The 20,366-nt window shown below is 39.0% G+C and overlaps 1 protein-coding gene across 1 annotated transcript in view; it reads right to left on the bottom strand.

Moving 5' to 3' along the window:
- Nucleotides 1-304: 304 nt before the first annotated feature.
- The window catches only part of sirt5 (sirtuin 5), a 36,003-nt gene continuing 15,941 nt past the window's right edge, over nt 305-20,366 (bottom strand). The window contains exons 5-9 of the mRNA XM_043719040.1: nt 13,036-13,123; nt 11,441-11,494; nt 8,932-9,055; nt 5,007-5,122; nt 305-675 (exon numbers count right to left, since the gene is read on the bottom strand). Of these exons, the coding sequence (XP_043574975.1) occupies nt 600-675; nt 5,007-5,122; nt 8,932-9,055; nt 11,441-11,494; nt 13,036-13,123 (458 nt within the window). The 3' untranslated portion in view covers nt 305-599. The remainder of the gene's footprint in view (nt 676-5,006; nt 5,123-8,931; nt 9,056-11,440; nt 11,495-13,035; nt 13,124-20,366) is intronic.

Here is a 20,366-nt window from a genome sequence, read left to right as displayed (position 1 = left end):
TCTCAAAATTTAACTTTTTCCTTACTTTCCTATTTAGAAATTTTCTTTAATTTCTGTTAAAGTTGTAAAATCTCTAAACAATTCATAATATACTCAGGTTCAGCTGAAAAAAATATTTAAAAATAATTGAAACAACCTGCATTTAATTTTATACAAGTTACAACATTTAAAAAAAACTGTTTTAAAACTAATTCTTGGGAATTTAAATCTTTGCAAAGTACACTAACTGAGCAGAGAAATACCACCTGTTTTCAGATAGAAATTGGAGTGAAGCTGACATGAATTAAATTGAGGTTATCCACACTTTATATTTTTAAATTGTTTTATTTATAGGCATTTCTGTACAATGATTGAATGTTCTCAGTCCTATTCAGCTGACAGGCATTTAAAAAGGACTACTTCATAAATTCAAAAGAAGAACAATACAATTAATCATGTAATTAAATTCATGAGTCATTAAAAGTCCTTTGTCATTCAAGCAGTGACCTGATTTCTTATCGCTGAAAGCACCACAATTCTTTTTAAAGTGCTGAATTTGATAACGTCACTTGACCTACTCATATTATTTGAAAAGACTTCTGAATATGTGTTCAAGTTCCTTAAAAAATTACTTCACTTTCATGACGAGCAAGTGCTGGCGGTAGTGTTGTTCCACATGGGCCTGGAAAATAATATCTGTAAAGACAAACATATACCATCAATTAAACCAATTTATCTCCTGGGACAACAGGTGGAGGAGTGACAGGAAGGCATGATTGGATTTGAAGGATGCAACAAACAAGGATACAGTGGAAAGGGTTTTTGGAGACTGATGGTAGAGAAGAAGCTTACAAAAGGAAAGAAGACTAGGTGAATCAGATTGTGAAAAGGAGATACAGGGAAGGGATTAGATCTTAGATTGGAGATAAATGCAAACAAGGTTGTAGGTAATTTAAGACCAGGAACCAACATTTCCTGCAAGAATAGCAATCAGACAGGAGCAGTCATCAAGGATGAGATCTGCATGCATCTACTAGACAAGTAGTAAGGAGAGGGTTGATGGCAATTAGAGATCAAATGGAGTCAAGCAAAGAAAAGGCTAATGAGTACTTGATATGTGTTTGTAACAAGGAAGTGGGTGCCACCAAATTCATGATAAAACAGAAGGGTCATACATAGGTCATAGGATTGAGTGGTACTTATTACAGAATTTGTAAAAGTGCTCTTTAGTAAAGTGCTTAAAGTTGACAAATCGCCAAGACTGTATGCGTCCAAGCATGCTGAGAGAAGTAAGGATGGAGGTACTGGTCACAACCTTCCGATCCTCCTTCGATATGAAGGTGATTCCAGAGAACTGCAAATGTTATTGCCCACGTTCAGCAAAGAAACAAGAATCAACCCAGCAACCATAAGCTAATCAATTTCACCTCAATTGGGGGAAAACCTTTAGAAATAATAATCTGTGGCAAAATGAACAGTCACTTGGACAAGTATGGATTAATTAAGGAAAGTAAACAGAATTTTGTTAAAGGCACATTACATTTAACTACTAACATAAAAACAAAAGACAATGCATGTTAGAAATCTTAAAATAAATTTCTGAGAAATATTCAACAAGCCTGGCTGCATCTGTGATACAAGGTCATCTACCTGATATATTCATTTTCTTTAACCATTAGTGCTGACCAGCTGTTTCCAGAACTTTCTGTTTTTACATTCTATGTAACTATGTTGATTGAGATTTTTGATGAGGTAACAGAAAGGTTGATATTTGTGTGAATGTCTGCACACTACTGATTTCCCGACCAGAGGAAATACGTTTTCTGTACCTACCCATTGAGTACTCAACATCTGGATTTTGTCCTCCATTCTTTGTGGAGCCTTGCATCACCCCCTCCTGAACATGTGCTGCTGTTTTGTGAGTTCGAAATCCTAATCTCATCAAACTATTGAGAATCACATCATCTTACATTTACAACTTGGATAATGGCACTGGCAATTGTGGTGCTGGAAAAGCACAGCCGGTCAGGCAGCATCTCAGAAGTAGGAGAGTCGACATTTCAAGCTGTGTGGCACAGTGGTTAGCACTGCTGCCTCACAGCGCCAGAGACCTGGGTTCAATTCCCACCTCGAGTGTCTGTGTGGAGTTTACACATTCTCCGCATGTCTGCGTGGGTTTCCTCCGGGTGCTCCGGTTTCCTCCCACAGTCCAAAGATGTGCAGGTCAGGTGAATTGGCCATGCTAAATTGCCCGTAGTGTTAGGTGAAGGGTAAATGTAGGGGAAAGGGTCTGGGTGGCTTGCTCTTCAGAGACTCGGTGTGAACTTGTTGGGCTGAAGGGCCTGTTTCCACACTGTAAGTAATCTAGTCTAATCTAATCTTAAACTCTTCATCAGCAATGCTCGAAATGTCGACTCTCCTGCTCCTTGGATGTTGCCTGACTGGCTGTACTTTTCCAGTACCACACTCTTTGAGCCTGATCTCCAGCACCTGCAGTCTTCACTTTCCTCATGGCATTGGAAGTCAATTATCCAAATTTGCTGAAGATACAAATTAGGCAGTATTGTAGACTGTAGATGATAGCATACGAATACAAAGGGATACTGACAGACTTGGTGAATGAGCAAAAGTGCAGCAGATGGAATTCAACATAAGCAAGTTTGGCGGGTTTGTGGGCTACCACGATGCAAAGGGGTCTGAGTCGTCTGGCAGTCATTTCCGAGATGTCTTTGATGTAGGGGAGAGTGGCTAGGGTTTCTGGACGTGTTTTGTCTGCTTGTTTGGGTTTGTTGCTGAGAAATCGGCGGACTGTGTTCATTGGATACCCACCAACACACAAAAACAGCAGCTAATGAACTTGAACAGACAATGAGCAAAACTAACGTCATTTATAAAATATCGTGCAAGGACTGCAACAAACAATACATTGGACAAACAGGCAGAAAACTAGCCACCAGGATACATGAACACCAACTAGCCACAAAAAGACATGACCCTCTCTCACTAGTATCCTCACATACTGATGCGGAAGGACATCACTTCGACTGGGACAATACATCCATCCTAGGACGAGCCAAACAAAGACATGCATGAGAATTCCTAGAAGCATGGCATTCCAACCGGAACTCTATCAACAAACACGTCAAGTTAGACCCCATCTACCAAGCCCTGAGAAAAGGAACCGGAAGTGACTTCACCACTGGAAATAACATCACCAAAGGAAATGACATCACCAACCCAAAGAAACCCAAACATATAAACAGAAAGCAGGAAGTTTCAGGATTGCTTCGCATGACGTCCACTGAAGATGTTACCTAGTAAGGTAATAAAACATCTGGAAATGAACCTTTCAGTTTAGCGAGCAAACCTACATCCAAAATCTATAGGACTGGAATACACAGAGGCAAAAGTTACACGTCAGAAAACCCTGTTTAGAATACACGAGCAGATCTGGGCATCACACTTTAGGAAGGGTCTTGGAGGAGTATTGATCTTGGAGGAAGTACAACTTAGGCTTATAAGAATGATATCTGGACCTGAGGATTAAGTTATAAATTATGAAGAGAGATTATACAAATTAGGTGTTTTCTGTAGAATTTAGAAGTCTAAGGGGTAATCTGATCAAAGTCTTCAAGATAGCAACAGGAAAAGGCGGTGCAGATAACATTAAACTAATTTCACTGGTTGGAGATTCTAAAACCAGGGGGCAGAGTCTGAAAATTAGGGCTAGACTGTTCAGGAGAGACGATTGGAAGCATTTCTACACACAGAGGGTGGTAGAGGTTTGTAACTCTCTTCCACAAACAGCAGCTATGCTAGATCAGTTGTTAAAGAACAGAAGAAACAAAGAACAATATGGCACAGGAACAGACCCTTTGGCTGTTCAAGCTTGCATCATCACATTTTGCCCTTCCATACCACGACTGTCTTCACTGACAGGATCTGTATCCTTCTATTCCCTCCCTATTCATGTATTCATCCCAGTGTTTCTCGAATGCTGCTATTGTGTCTGCTTCCACCACCTTCTCGAGCAGTACATTCCAGGCACTCACCACCCTTTGTGTGAAAAGCCTGCCTCGCACATCTCTTTTAAACTCTCCCCTCCCTGCCGCACCTTGAACCTGTACCCCCCAGTAACTGACCCCTTCAGCCTGGGAAAAACCCTCATACTTTCCACTCTATCCTTGCCTTTACAACCTTATAACCTTCTATCAGGTTGCCCTTGAACCTCCTGCATTCCAAACCCATTGTATCCAACCTTCTTTCATAGATAAAATCCCCCAGACCAGGCAACATCCTGGTAAAACTTTTCTGCACCTTCTCCAAAGCATCCACATCCTTCTGGTAGTATGGTGACCAGAACTGTCTGCAATATTCCAGGTGTGGCCCAACTAAAGTTCTATAAAGCTGCAGCATAACTTGCCTAACCTTACACCAATGCCCCTTCCAATGAAGGTAAGTATGCCAAGGCCTTTTTTACTACTTTATCCACCTGTGCTGCCATTTTTAGTGATGTGTGAACCTGTATATTCAGATCCCTCTGCATTGTAATACTCTTCAGGGTTCTGCCATTCACTGTATAAGTTCCACCAGTACCTGATTTTCCAAAATGCATCACCTCACACTTGACTGGATTAAACTCCATCTGTCATTTTTCTGCCATAACCTCCAACTGATCCATATCCTGCTGTATCCTCTGACAATCCTTCTCACCGTTGTATCTTCTGATAATCCTCCACACTATCCTAACTAGTAGTTAATTTAAAATTAAGAGATAAGATAGATTTTTGTTAAGCAAAGGTATTGAGAGATATGGGTCAAAGGCATATGGGTTAGGCTACAAATCAGCCATGATCTCATTAAATGGCGGAACATGCTCAAGGGACTGAATGACCTATTCCTGTTCCTATATTCTACAGAAGCAAAGCAATCATGCCATTGCCTGGACAGGACGGACTCCCTTCATCCTAGTAGACTAAAACACGAACATGCTTAGCAAAGATATAGCGCTGGATTAATTGACATACCTGAATTTTGTGGTGGCATCTGTGACAACAGTATTGAACTCTGCTACTGGCACACCCCTTGCAGCTACTTGGGGAGCAAACAATGCTGCAGGATAAACGATTGACGAGGTCCCAACCTTGAAAAGAAAATGTAGAACATCTGGTTAAGCAAACTTCCCTGCACTGTATGAAACTGGGGCAAGACTAATTTGCTGTAGAAGATTTCATAAGACAAAATGAGTCACCGACTGAACGTGATGCCTGACTCAAGACTGAAACTCTGTAGCTTGGAATCAGACATCAACTCAGCAACATCTCATCAAAAACAGTGCCATGCCTCCAAAAAGATACAAGACTCAAACTCAGACATTTATGGTACAAAAGGTGGCCATTTGGTCCATCATGTAGATGCAGTCAACAAAGATCTAACTATATCAATACCATTTTCCAGATTTTTGAGGTGGCAAACAACTGCAGGTAGGCAGGACCAACAGGTAGTCACCAGGATCTTTTGTCCTGCTGAAGTGGTTGGTGGAAAAAAAGGTTTGAGAATAGCAAATGTAGTGCAAATTAGAAATAAAATACGCCATCTAATCTGCCAAAAACACAACACTAACATTGAGTCCTCTCTGTTGCACCAGTAGGTTTTATTTAAATCATTTCCTACATGAGCCATCTTTATAGCCAAAGTGAGATTGCCAAATTCAAGAAATACTGTCATCAATCCACATCGAGCAATGGTTGAAACCCTTCAAAACCATTTCATTTGGAATTTTTACAATTGTAATGAAAAAGTAAAGAATCTCAGTCAGGCTGGATTCAAATTCAGATCTTAACTGGTGGAAAGAGAAACAACAATTCCCCAATTAAACAGTTTCCAACTGTTTTCTTATTGGAATATCAGTGCTAAACATTAGACATAGAACCTTTGCTGGAAGTTTGGAGCAGAGTGGGTCTCACATGGGTTCTGAATAACACTTATCGGAGCGGAAATGTTAACTTTATTTCTCTCTCTACAAATACTGCCAGACCAGCCGAGTTTCTCTAGCACTTAGCATTTGACCACACGATATAGGGTATTTTGTGTACCAATGAAAACTTTGGTATTGCACAGGAACTTGTACTCTGATAGAGATAAAAATATTGCATTGAACATTTTGACCCTACAAGTTATAATTGACAAGTTTGTATGAATCCGATCAGTCCACAATGTTGGATGCATTATGTCACAAACAATGACAACTGAGAGAAGATAAGAAGGAAGAAGTTCAGCCATTATTGCACTACAAGCAGAGAAACCTTGTGGGGCAAATTGACCTATGCTTATTTCTTACGTTATCAATGTAAGCTAAACCAACCTCAGTGTGATACTTCTCCATTGCCTCCATGATTATTTATCTCAGGCTAGCCAGTGTAATCACCAATTGTGGCTTTTTTGTTTGTTTCAGAAAGCATTTCAGATGAGACTCTCCGTAAAAATTAATGTCAGCCTGAGTTGGATGGATAATCTGTGACTCCAGAAAATCAGCTAGTGGCAGATGTTTAAACAAGTGGGGAAGGGAAAACTTGCAGACTTGCAGCCACAGGAATTTGCAGCATTGATATTAATCCTTGGCTTGCTAATTAAACACTGGACTCGAAATGTTGCTGCCCAAACATAAAATGAGGACATGTGATACTATAACTGGCAACTTTGAAATTGGTAATACAAGTGGTTAATGGCTTCAGTTTTGTGACTATAATACTTGACTGTCCATTTTAAACTGGATTTCAAATGATGGAGTGTAACTTCTTGATACTGGTCAAGTTTCTTTCATCCCCTTCTAAAGGCATTCACTCCTTGTAGATTTTTCAGTCATTATTTTTGTCACGTGTGGTCAGTATTCATACGAGCTTTTGGTGTAAAATGTTTGCTGGCTACCTGCTTCAGGGCCAATACCATTTAGTAATTAGAATCCTCACTGTGAAGTACTGGGGTAAACGGCAGCATTGCTTTTGCTGCTCAATTAAGCTGTTAACCTTGCCCTTTAAGTTGGTTTCAGGGTCAGAGGGCAGAGCACTTAGACAGCAGCATGGATTTGTCAAGGCCAAGTCAAGTTTGTTTCAAAACGTTCACCTTGCTGAAGAGGTCACTATTGCAGGGTCCAAGAATATTAAAAACTTTCAGAAGGCATTTAATAACACTCCACACAAGATCATTAGGAAAAGTGGAAGCCCACGGAAATGAAGGCAACTTATTGCCATGGACAGGGATTTGTTTAGGAAGTAGTTAACAGGAAGAAAAATGCACATCTGCCCTCAACGGCAGAATGAAGTGCATGACGCCTCCTGAGAATTCGGTACATTGAGCAATATATTGCACCACATTCACCGGATAAATCTACTAAGCCTCCAGGGAAGTATACAAAATATACATCTTGGAAATAAAACTTAGAGACATTGTTTAGAACAGAAGATGAGGGCATTGAAATATCAGTGATATATGTAGCATGATCAGTTTGATTCATAGAATCGCTACAGTGTGGAAGCATGCCATTCGGCCTACCAAGTCCACACTGTCCCTTCGAAAAGAATCTCACGCAGACGCACACCCCTACCCTGTCCTTGTAACCCTCCATTACCCTTGCTAATCCACCTAACCTGCAAATCCCTGGACACTAGGGAAATTTAACATGGCCAATCCACCTAACCTGCATATCTTTGAACTAGGGGGGAAACCTGAGCACTTGATGAAAACCCACACAGACACGGGGAGAATGTGCAAACTCGACACAAACAGTCCCCCAAAGGTGGAATTGAACCAGAGTCCCTGGTACTATTTTGTTGCAGTGCTAACCACTGAGCCATTGTGCTGCTAAAGAATTATATTTTGCACTTTGCATCTTAGGTTCTGGGTGAGATAAAAAAAATGAGGTTTCTGCTACTGCATATGTAAGATATTTAAATTTCCTTTCCTGTTCAATAGTTAGCCAGTCAGAGAAATAAAGCTTTATTTAAAGTTATTTCATCAGATAGTATAATTGCATAATTTCATGTTATGTTTGTTTGTCATTGAGTTTTGCTTTTAAAACAAGCACTGCAAGAATTGGCACAAATATTCATTTCTAGGATAAGCCAGCTACATGTTGTGCCACTGAAAAGTACAATAGACACTGACCATCGTGTGTTGATACTGGATAAAGTGAGATTCTCCATAAGGAAGAAACATCAGGGAATTTAATTGGATTTCCATAAACAGGCAGTTTGAAACACAAGCATTTCAATAAAGGGCATTTTTGAAAGGCCAAGTTATGTTACAGTCCCTTTTAGTAAAAGATGGAAGGAAAAGTCTGATCCTACAGTATTTAAACTTTTTAGGTAACTGCAAATTAGAAATGCAAACAATAAATTAGTGTAAAAGGGTTAGTTAAATTCCTTGAATAAATGTTTGTAGGCATTGAAAGTGGCTCAATGCATCATGAGGGAAGATGAAGCAATAAATGTTGTAAACAATATCTTTAAAGGATGACTAGCACAGGAGGGGGGGGTCAAAGGAAGGTTGTAGAAGGAGAGGTAAGGACTGGGGAGAGACAAGCAATTGAAGCTTAAGCGCAGACGTAGATAGTTTGAACAAATATTTATATCCAAAGATCAAGAGAAGAATGTCATTGACCTCTCCTCTGATCACAGCCATAATTAAAAAAGCAACTAGGCCCCACATGAAAGCCAGATTTGGAGCAGTGTCTGGTGTCTCCTACATGTATATTACAAGAGCTCCAGATAAACATTGCTTGTACTCCTGAACACAAGACCCCTTTTTGACATGCTACCAGTTTATTGGGTCAAACATAAGCCATTTGCTCTTGCACTTGTTGATGGACGTTAGTACAAGAAAACATGGACTCAACGTTCTAATTGAGTGTGGATCACATTAAGAAAACAATAGCTTAAGAAGCTATATACTTACTATAAGACAAAGGTCACAGATCTCAAGCTCCTTGTTCACTTCCATCAGGATATCAGAATCTAAAGTCTCTCCAAACCACACCACATGTGGACGAAGTAGACCATTACAACCAAATTCTTCACACCTTAAGGAATAATACAAAAAAATTAAACTCTTCAACCCAACAATTCTTTAGCGTTATATAGTAGTTCACCTCTTCAGATCTGGACCAACAAAGATTAGACAAAAAAAATCCCTACTTACATTTGCAGGAGTTTGCCGGTTGGATTTGCCTTCATAGCAGAAACAGTCTAGTAAGCCGTAGCAATGGCTATGGGTGGGGGTACAGGAGGGTTTGTGTGTCAGAGAGCGTGAACAAAATGTCAGAGTGTTTGGCGCGGATGCTCAGTGGTGATGCGTTGGCTTTATGGTCAGTAAGAAGTTAGAGATTTTAATCTTCCTAACATATTCTGACCAACTACTAAGTCAGTTGGAACCTTATGAAATCTCTGAAGCTAACACAGAGTTGGACATATTTATAGGGAGTTCCAGTCTGGTCAGTGCATTAGAACTTCCGTAAGGTCCCAATATATATCTTTCAGGGTATGCCTGGTCTCCGACTATCCAATTCTAGAAGATCCGGGCCATAGTTCTATTTTGCTCCACTTGTAGGGAAGAACTATTCCGCACTCTCAACAGATTGTTCGCATCAACTTCCAGAAGACCCTGGTAATCACTGCCACAAATTAACAGATGGAAACCCCGAAAGGGGAGAGCAGAATAGGGACAGAACTCCTGGCCAATCCTTTCGTGACATCCTACTGCGTCACGACAGAAGTCCAGCCTTTAGAAACAACTACATGAAACTACTTTCTCCTTCTACAGTAGCACTATGTTCCACTGATCCATCTGTAACATGAGGTTGCATTTGTACAGAAAAATAAATTAACATAAGAACATTTTGAGTCAAGGAAAAGCTTTATATTTGTGTTTAATGCTTCATGTGCATAATTGTATATTCTTAGTTTATTTAATCTGCTGGGAAAGGTTAAATGATCTTCAACAGCACTCACTATCTATATAGCACTCTGTAGGTGGTAGAGAAGGTACAAAGTTAAGGAAAAGAATAACAAAGACTGTCAAGAAGGCAAGAGTGATGAAAACAGTGAGTCTTCAGTAAATATTTGAAGATGGGAACATGGTACAGAAATTTCCTGAGGAAGGGACTGAACCCATTGAAGGATGGTTACTTTTATGGTGTGGAAAGCCCAATTAGGCTGTGGTTTGTGGACTAAAACATGCAGAGAAATAGAGTGTATGCTATATCACAACTTGTTAACTTGAGTCAATTTACTGTTTCTCAAAGATAACTCTTCCTTGCCTTAATTTTTATCCTCCCTAGATCATGTACCTTTTGCCAGCAAACTAGCCAAGCAATTGATACACAGGCCTCTGTCAATTCCATTCTCCAGGTATGCAAAAGCAACATATGCTTTGCCTTCCTTGCAGAATAAACAGATGTTATAATCTTGCTACACAGCAAAGTGAACTATGGCAGTGCTCCAGCAGGATATTGAAAACATTAGATCAAGTTTAAACCAGAAATTTCAATGCAATTCATTTTGAAACGTTCTGAAGTATGACAAGATGGCATAGAAATTCAAGTTGTTCTATGCCAATTCTAAATATGATGCAGAAAAGCAGGGAAACCATTTGAGGTGGTTGGATTTTCTTGTCAATTAGTTTGATGAATTCTTCCCTGGAGGAACAGTATTTGCAATAACTTAATAGCTTGGTGTTTGTTTTGTATAAAAGCAGTTAATACACAGGTACACCAAGTGATTAGGAATGCAAACGGAATGTTGCCATTTACTACAAGGGAAATAAATGAGTAAAAAAAGTAGTAAGTATTGCTACAGCTATATAGGGCCTTAATGAGATCACATCTGGAGTATGGTGTGTCCAGTTTTTTTTCTAAATAACGTCACTGCACTAGAAAGAGTTCAGAAAAGATTCACTTAACTGATTCCTGGGATACAGAGATTAGTTTATGAGGAATGGTTGAGCAGATTGGGCCTATACACATTGGAATTCAGAAGTGATTTTTTTTTGAAACACAAGATCCTGAGAGCATTGACAGGGTAGATGTTGAGAACATTTCTAGTATCTAGAACTATGAACATAATTTAAAAATTAGTGATCGCCCATTTAAGACTAAGGAAATAATTCTTCTCAGTGGGGTTGAAGTCTGTAGAATTCTCTTCCACAGTAAAGAGTGGAGCCTAAGTCATTGAACATATTTAAGGTGAGGCAGATAGATTGTTGATGACAGGGGTATCAAAGGTTTTGTGGGGAAGAGAGGAAAGTGGAGTTAAAGTCAAGATCAGATCAAGAGTCATCTAATCAAGTGACAAAGTCTGCTTGAGGAGCCCAATGACCTACTCCTGTTTTAATTCTTCTGTTGCATACAGTTAGATTGTGAATAGCAATGGGTCCTCTGATCAACATGTCAAGATACAAATGTATTTACCTGGGAAGATCTTCAACTGGAATTTTGGCATCTTCTGTGTCAGGATCTGGCGCACTAGAAATAAATGAGACAAATGTAAATACACATATTACAGCAACATTTTCAGTATCCTTCAAATACCGTACCACACAGAATTTTAATGCACATGTGCCAAATTTACATCTCATCTTTGCTTCCTGTAAATAGGTTTGACTCAGATTTCCAAAGAAATTATTTGTTGATCTTTATTTCACCTCACAAAAGTGAGATCACTAATTCATTATTCAGGACAGTGCTGGCATTCTCTTTTTAAAAAATCATGAATTGGACACAACATGCTCAAGATTGGAAAAGGATTTCCAGTACTTGAGCTTGTATTAATCTTTTATCTCTTCAGTTATGCTAGCAAAAAGTGGCATTCCAACCCTGAAGGAAGGCAAAGAGACCTTGAGGTGCAAGTTGATAGTTCCTTGCAAGTGGAGTCTCAGGTACGTAAGATAGTGAAGAAGACATTGAAGTAGCTTTCCTTTATTGGTCAGAGTATTGAGTATAGGAGTTGGGAAGTCATATTGTGGCTGTACGGGACATTGGTTAGGCCACGTTTGGAATAGTGTGTGCAATTTTGGTCTCCCTCCTACAGGAAAGATGTTGTCAAACTTGAAAGGGTTAAGAAAGGATTTACAAGGATGTTGCCAGGGTTGAAGGGTTTAATTACATGGAGAGGGTGAAAAGGCTGGGGCTGTTTTCCCTGAAGCTTTGGAGGCTTATAGAGGTTTTTGCAAGGTTTGTGAAGGTTTGTAGCTCAGGTTGAGGTTTAGGGTGTAGGTTTGCTCGCTGAGATCCGTGTGTAGGGCTACGAGGGAGAGAGGGTCGTGTCTTTTTGTGGCTAGCTGGTGTTCGTGGAATTCCTAGAGGCCTGGCACTCCAACCACAATATCATAAACAAACACATAGATCTAGATGCCATCTATCAACCCCTCAGAAAACAAACAGGAAATGACATCACCACAAACCCCAGGAACCCCATCCAGGAGAAAGATATAAATAGAAAGCAGGAGACAACAGCTTTGCTTCACTTGGAGGTCACCTCTGATGATGTTATCTAGCCAGGTAATGAAATGTCTGGATATCAAACCTACAGCTGAGTGAGCAAACCTACACCCTAAGCTTATAGAGGTTTATAAAATCATAAGGGGCATGGATAGTGTAAATCGACAAATTGTTTCCCTAGGTTGGGGAAGGGGGTTGGGGTCCAGAATTATAGGGCATAGGGTACTGCGCTGTATTCTTCTATTTAAATGTGACCAAAGGGGCAATGATTTCAAGCAAAAGGGTGGTGCGTGTATGGAATGATCTGCCAGAGGAAGTGATGGAAGCTGGTACAATTACAACATTTAAAAGGCATCTGGATGAGTACATGAATAAGAGGTGCTGGCAAATGGGACTAGATTAATTTAGGATATATGGTCGAGTTGGACCAACGGGTCTGTTTCTGTGCTGTACATTTCTATGACTCTAACTCTATGACTGCAATTTGGGTTCCTAAGCTGCACTATGTTCAGCAGCTTCACAGAATTATCACAAGCATCTCAAAATTAATTCAATTAAGTCATTACCCTTTTCCGGCTAAAGCTGGACAAATCGGACTCCTGTAATTCTCTGCTACATGTTTACAGTTTGTGCAGCGTGTTTTGAATAAACTGCCTAAAGGAACAAAATTAAATCTGTAAAACATCAAAAAAATTAAAGCATCAACTTAGAATTCTAGCAAAAAATTGAGACAACAGATTTAAAATCTGCTCCAAGTTAATGTTAGTTTTTTTGTCTCTTCCAATGAAACAGAATTGCAGTCAACGTAAATATCACAAGTCAGTTTACAGTGACTTAAGTCAGTACAACTACTAACAAGTGGGTTGATCCTCTTTCATAAGTTATTGCTCAATATCAACAGAAGCCTGTTGGAAGTAATCTGTTTCCTTGACACCAAGTAATTTCTCATTCTGGAATTTTTTTGGATTATAAAATGATGCATTATACAAACATAACTTTTGAGTTACATTTACCATTTTCAATCTGTAATTGATACTTTCTTTGCTGGTTTCAACCCAGTTTCCAAAAATACTGAATGTAGGCATTAAAAGTGCATAATCTTTGCTGAACCTGTGCCCTTTCACTTTATTGCAGCAGAGTCAATTGGCGATTTGCAATGGGTCTGCTTGAGGGATAACTCTGTATTAGTTAAGAGACTGAATAACAGACAGATCTCTTAGGGAAAGGTTGAAGTTCCAACGTTGAACTTTTATACAGGAGAAATTGAGGACTGCAGATGCTGGAGATCAGAGTCAAAAAGTGTGGCACTGGAAAAGCACAGCCAGTCAGGCAGTATCCAAGAAGCAGGAGAGTCGACGTTTCAAGTATAAGCTCTTCATCACATTCCTGAAGAAGAGCTTATGCTCGAAACGTTGACTTTCCTGAACTGTTATATAGCATACCCTAAAAATTATTATTTTCCGTGTGCAAGAAATTAGTTAAATTGCGGTTATTCCATTAATGGGTCGGTTTGTGTGAGCGTGGTATATATGCACAGGATGAAAGTATGAAGAATTTGGCCAATTTCTAATAATTTATCTACATAGGATAAATAGTTCGGATATCACTTCCTTTGCACAATCTTTAAATCCTATTGGAAAGTTTATGGTCACGCTTTTCAGTCACTGTTTTTCATTATATGACTAAGATAACAATTCCATGTTATGATATCAACTGCCAAACGTAGTTGAATATTCTGTCACTAGAAATGTCTGTGCATCACATTTCAGAAATCTTTCAATATAACTCTGCTGTTGTATCCCTGTACTTTTAAAGAGAATTGACGACTACAGGCAAGATGTTGTAGCATACATTTCAATAACACTATTCTCTGCTGTACAAAATATACCACAGATTTGCTAGCATTAAGAAAACACGAAATGACATGTCTGAAAGTAACCTTGCTTCAGAAGGCAAACAGAGAGAGCAGTACCACTGCAGATTGATGCATTCCAGAAGTCACTGGAGGGGTGTATCATATGACCAGTACAATAAATTGAAATCTTTTAAAACTTGAGTTCAGATCAATGGTTTGAAGTATTAGTTGACATTGATATGGAAATTTCAGCTGTCCATCTAGATAGCTGATTTTTTTGAATGCTAGATTTAAAGCTCCTTAATCAATTAAATTTAAAAGTAGGAAATAAGTGAACAATGAAAAGCAATAAGTGTGAATGAGAGTCAAATTACAGAGTCAGACAGAATGTACAAAGGTTTTTGAGGGGGAGAAGTTTAAGAGAAGGATGATGAAAGAGAGCCAGAGTTGGGGATGAAATACTGCCTCAGTCATTGTTTTCTTTCATTTAACTTATTGCTGATTTTACAAAATATTTTAATGCATTTGTTATACCAGTGACCTTAAAAATAAGAGGTGTGATGATGAAAATAGAAAGAAAAAATGAAAAACTGGAACAAAAATATAAAAGGAGGATAAGTTAAAAGAAAGACTTTTAATTTGAAACTTTTAAGAGTGCAAAAGATAAATGAGATGAATAAGATTGAAACAGACCAGAAAGACTGTGCAGCAAGTCAGGATACAGTATGTGGGAAACAAACTGGGAAGTGTGTGCATCAATTTGGCACGACTGCAAAGCAGACTAGAAGGAGTGTGCAGCAAATCAGTATCACTGTGAAGTAGAAACAAAGTGAGACAACAGCTTCATAGGGCAGGAGAAAGATCTGAATCAGCAGCAGCTTCTCAGTCAACAGGAAAGCACACATCAGCACTGTTGCAAAGAGTACAGCAGACCTACATGAGAAGGGCAATGACAGCAGGAGATAAAAACAGGCAGCACAGAGCCTCTTCAACTTGTTTATTCAAGAACCAGTGTAATATCACAAGAAAAAAATAAATAATTGGTGGATACTTCTTATGTCTTTTGATCAGCCAATTGGTTTAAATCAGGCAATGTAATTACAGTTAAGAAATTCATGTTGAAATTAATTAATAGTATAGAAATGCTGGGCAGACGATGTATTGCAGTTGTAGTACATGGAGCTGATGAGCAATCCACTGTGGTCACATCTGCAGCAAATGTTGGCTGCTTGAGAAACTGGCTTAGAGTTGATAAGAGGCAGCCTGAGCTGTGGACAGTGCAACACAGGGCAGAGAGCGAGCGAGCACAAGAGAGATAGACACTTGGACACTGTTTCAGAAGACAGGCACACCCCTTAGATTCACTACATTTAATTTGATCTGTGGTCAGGGACAGGAAGGTGTGGCTGAAAGTTAAGCAAATATGGGGGTATACAATCTAACTTTGGAGGAGCTTCAGTCAGTCCCTTTATCCAATAGGCACAAGTTTTTTTTCCCTAGTATGGACAAGAGCACAGACTGCAGGGAGAATGAGTGGACTGCCACAGCACTGTGATCCAGAGCACTATTCAAGTGAGGGTTTTTTTTGGGGAAAATAAATATAGTGGTACTATTCAGTGAATATATACTGCTCTCTGCATTAAAGGGAGTAGCCCAAAGGCTGAGTTACTTACACGGTGCCATGTTTCAGGACATCTCTTGTGCACTGGAAAGGAACTTGGACTGGGAGAGGAAGAATTCAGTTGTATTAGTGCACAAAGATACCAACAAAATAGGAGTAGGAAAGAGATCCTTTTGAGGCATTATGCAGAGCTTGGAGCTAAAACAGATTCACAAAAGAAATAACTCCAGATCACTAGTGAGCTACATTTAAATATGTAAAGATGATTAGAGGACTAAATGTGACTCAAAGATTAGTGTGGGAGAAATGAGTTCTGATTCATGGGGCACTGGCACCAGTACTGGAGAAAGAGAAATATTCCATTGCAACAGTCCTCATCTGAACTATGTTGGGACCAGTGTTCTGGCAGATTGTATAACTCCGGTTATAGATTGGGTGTTAAACTAATGGTGAGAAGGGGTCAATTCAAGAGAAAGGTTAAAGAGAAAATGAAAAAGAAAGAGAGGAGAGGTGTAGGCTAGTGGAGATGTGCATGATATTCAGTGTCACAGGAAGGGATAGAAAATATACACAGAAAAGTGTAGCAGAAATTAGAACCATGGCAAGAGATGTGGTAAAAAGTCAAAACTTAAGGATGTTTATCTGATTACACATAGCAATTTGCAATAAGATACATGAGTTGACTGCACAAATATAAATACATGAAAGTGACTTGAAAGCTAGTACGGAGACATGGTTACAGGATAACCAAGGCTAGTAACTCAATAACTTTACTGACAAACCTATGGGATAGGTTTGTCAGTAAAGGACTTTATCAGTTTGGTGGAAAGAGTGATATAGGTGCAATAGATCATGTTATGGAATCAGTTTGGATGGAAATAAGGAATGGCAAGTGAAAGGCATCATGGATGGGAGTCATCTATAGGCTGAAGGGTTGCCTCACTGTAGGACAAAGAATTAAAAGATGTTAAGAGGTGCATTGGACAAATTGTCACAGGTGATTTTAATCTACATATTGACTGGACAAATCAGTTGGGCAAGTATGACGTAAAGCCATTTTTTTTAAAGGAGTACATTAAGGATTGCTTCGTAGAACAGTATGTTGCAGATCCTTTAAGAGAAATTGCTGGAGAAACTGAGCAAGTCTACAGCATCTGTGAAGAGAAAACAGCGTTAATATTTTGAGTTTGGTGACCCTTCTTCTGAACTCTGCTTTATTTTCATTTTGTAGAACCTACCTGGGAACAGATTATTTTAAATTTAGTAATGTTTAGTGAGGTAGGATGAATAAGATCTCATAGGTAAGGATGCTGCAGGGAAAAATCACAACATAATAGAATTTAAAATTCAGTTTAAGAAAGAACAATTCAAGTTTCAAACCAATGTCATCATCTTAAATGAGGGCAATGACAGAGGTATGAAAATGTGTTTCCAATGAGCTGGGAAAATAAACTAAAGAGGAAGTGGCAGATATTTAAACAGGTATTTCAAAAAGCTCACCAAATTTTATTCCTGTCAAAGAGAAGAACCTGATGAGCAGGATAAGCCACCTGAGGTCAAAGATGGTCAAGGAAATGTTCAATTAAAAATGAAGGCATATAAAATGGTAAAAGCTAATGGTAGACCAGATAATTGGGCATCTGTTTGGAACCAGATGACTAAAAATCAAAAGAGGAGGAGAAAATTGATTACGACAGTAAATTGGCATGAAATATAAAAGCAAACAGAAACAGTCTCTAAAGGTATAAGAAAAGAAAGAGTAGCCAAAGTAAGTGTGAAAAAGGATGCAACTGGGGAATTGATAAGGGACATCAGGGAAACAGTAGATAACTTAAACCAATGTTTTACATTGGTCTTTATGATGGAGGACACTCTAAGCATCCTAAAGTTAACAGCTAAACAGGGTGGTAAATGGAGGAAAGAATTTATAACAGTTCCAATCATGAGGAACAAAGTACCTAACGGGACTAAAAATAGATAAATTACCAGGACCCGATGGCCTACATCCCAATATTTTAAAGTTGTTACACACACAGTGGAGACATTGGTCCAAATATTCAGAAAGTACTAATATGATGCCCCTGTTCAAGATGAGAGAGAGTAATGAAAGCAGGAAACTATAGGCTAGTTAGCATAACAATTTATTATTGGGAAAAGGCTAGAATCTACTATTAAAGAAAAAAATAGCAAGGCATTCAAAATTAATGCAATCAAATTCCTTCCTAAGGGCATTATGGGTGTACCTACTGTACTTGGACTGCAGCGGTTCATGAAGGTAGCTCACCACCACTTTCTCAAAGGCAACTCGGGACAGACAATAAATGCTAGCCCAGCCAGACACACCCACTTCCTACAATTGAATAAAGAACTAGTGTTGTGTATTTGGATTTTTTAGAAGGCTTTAAATAAGTAACACATAAAAGGTTAATGCAAAAGAAAGGAGCTCGCACTATTAGTATTAGGATGGTTTGAGGATTGGTTAACACAGAAAAGAGTCAGAATTAATGGGTCTTTTTCAGGATAGAAAGACTAATGGAGTGTCACAAGTGTCAGTCCTAGGCTTTCAATTATTTACAATCTATATTAATGATTTGGAGGAGAGGGGCAGAGCATAATGTATCCAAATTTGCTAATGATATAAAGATAGGTGGGAGGGTTTGTTGTGGATGAAAACATAAGAAACCGGCAAGGAGATACAGATGAGTGAGTGAGCAAGCAAAAATGGGGTTTAATGGTGGAAAATGTGAGGTCTCACACTTTTGGTCAGAAGTATCACAATGTGCTCTTATTTCAATGGAGAGAGAGTCCAAAAAGGTGCAGACAGAGGGATCAGAGTGTTCATGGACATGAAATCAAAGAAGTTAGTGTAAAGTGCAGCAAGTAATTAAGGCAGCAAATAGAATTTTGTCCTTTTTTGCTGGGGCTCTGGAGTTTGAAAACAAGGAAGTCTTGTTACAACTGTACAGGGTGTTGGTGAGACTGCATTTGGAGTCTTTGCACTTTTGGTTTCCCATCATTTCAAGAAGAATATACTGGCGTTGGAAGCTGTCAAAAGGAGATTCCTAGACTTAGTCCTGGAATGAAAGGATTTACATCTTTATTTGTTAGAAAGTCTAGAAGAACAGAGTGGTGATCCTATTGAAATATATAGGATTCTGAGGGGGTTTGACAGGGTAGGTGTTAAGAAGATGTTTCCACTAGTGGGGGACTCAAATAGGGAACATAGTAACAAAAAGGAGACACGCGTTAAAACTTGAGATGCAAAGGAATTTCTTCTTAGAGATGGTAGTAAGTATCCGGAATTCACTACCCGAGAGTTGTGGATGCTAGGTTACTGAAAATACTTAAAAGAAGAGCTGGATAGATTTTCCAAACATGAGGAACGTGATGGCTATGCTGAGCTGGCACAAAAGACATGTTGAGGCCTGGGATAGATCCACAATAATCTTGTCGAATGGTGGGGCCAAATCCTGTTCCTGTTTCTTAAGTTAAAAATTTAAATTAGACACTATACAATTATTTCAATGTTGAAATACATCCTCAAGAAAGAAAGGTATTCATAAGTTCTACATAAACAGTAGGAGGCTCCATCCTGTACTGACAATAGTCCAATCTTGAAGATTCACAGCAGTGAGACTATTAACAGTATGGAGATCTGCAACAGCATTAAAATGTTGTGATCTCACTTGCACTGAAAATCAAAGTTGTGCCCTCTGGTGGAACACCTACTGATGCTTCCACTTGGTCAGTATCTTACGGGTCAGGGACCTGTCATTTGAGAATCTGAACTGATTATCCTGAATTTACACTTATTTTAGTACAGCCAGTAGCAGGTGTAGAGTCTGCTAAAGAGCACGGCTATTTGAGCCCAAACCAACATGAACATTGAAACACTAACTCCCCAGCTTCCCTCCTAAGCTCAGCATCCCTGACTCAATCCCAACTTTTGTATTCTGCAAATAACTTATTTATTTAAACCATGCCGTCCAAAAAATCACCAATATGATTATTTGAATTGGGTAAATGTTAAGTCAAACCAAGAAAAGAACAATACAAAATGAATACAATCCAACTAAATAAGTTTTATTTGCTTTTAAATAATTTTCATGCTGAATGCATTGTTGCATGAAGGGAATTGTTGAAATTAATTACTTAACACGTTGAATTATATAGATAAGCTGCAGAACTGGGCAGAAAGGTGGCAAATGGAGTTCAATGTAGGTAAGTGGGAGGTGATTCACTTTGGTAAGAGTAACAAAAAGATGGGGTACTGGGCTAATGGTCGGATACTTGGTAGTGTGGATGAGCAGAGAGATCTTGGTGTCCATGTACACAGATCTTTGAAAGTTGCCACCCAGGTAAATAGTGCGGTGAAGAAGGCATATGCCGTACTGGCTTTTATTGGTAGAGGAATGGAGTTC

Source organism: Chiloscyllium plagiosum, chromosome 29 (assembly GCF_004010195.1).
Source record: "Chiloscyllium plagiosum isolate BGI_BamShark_2017 chromosome 29, ASM401019v2, whole genome shotgun sequence".
NCBI classification, from domain to species: Eukaryota; Metazoa; Chordata; class Chondrichthyes; order Orectolobiformes; family Hemiscylliidae; genus Chiloscyllium; species Chiloscyllium plagiosum.
The sequence above is the reverse complement of the archived record's forward strand: the minus strand, read 5'-3'. Positions and strand labels throughout refer to the sequence as shown.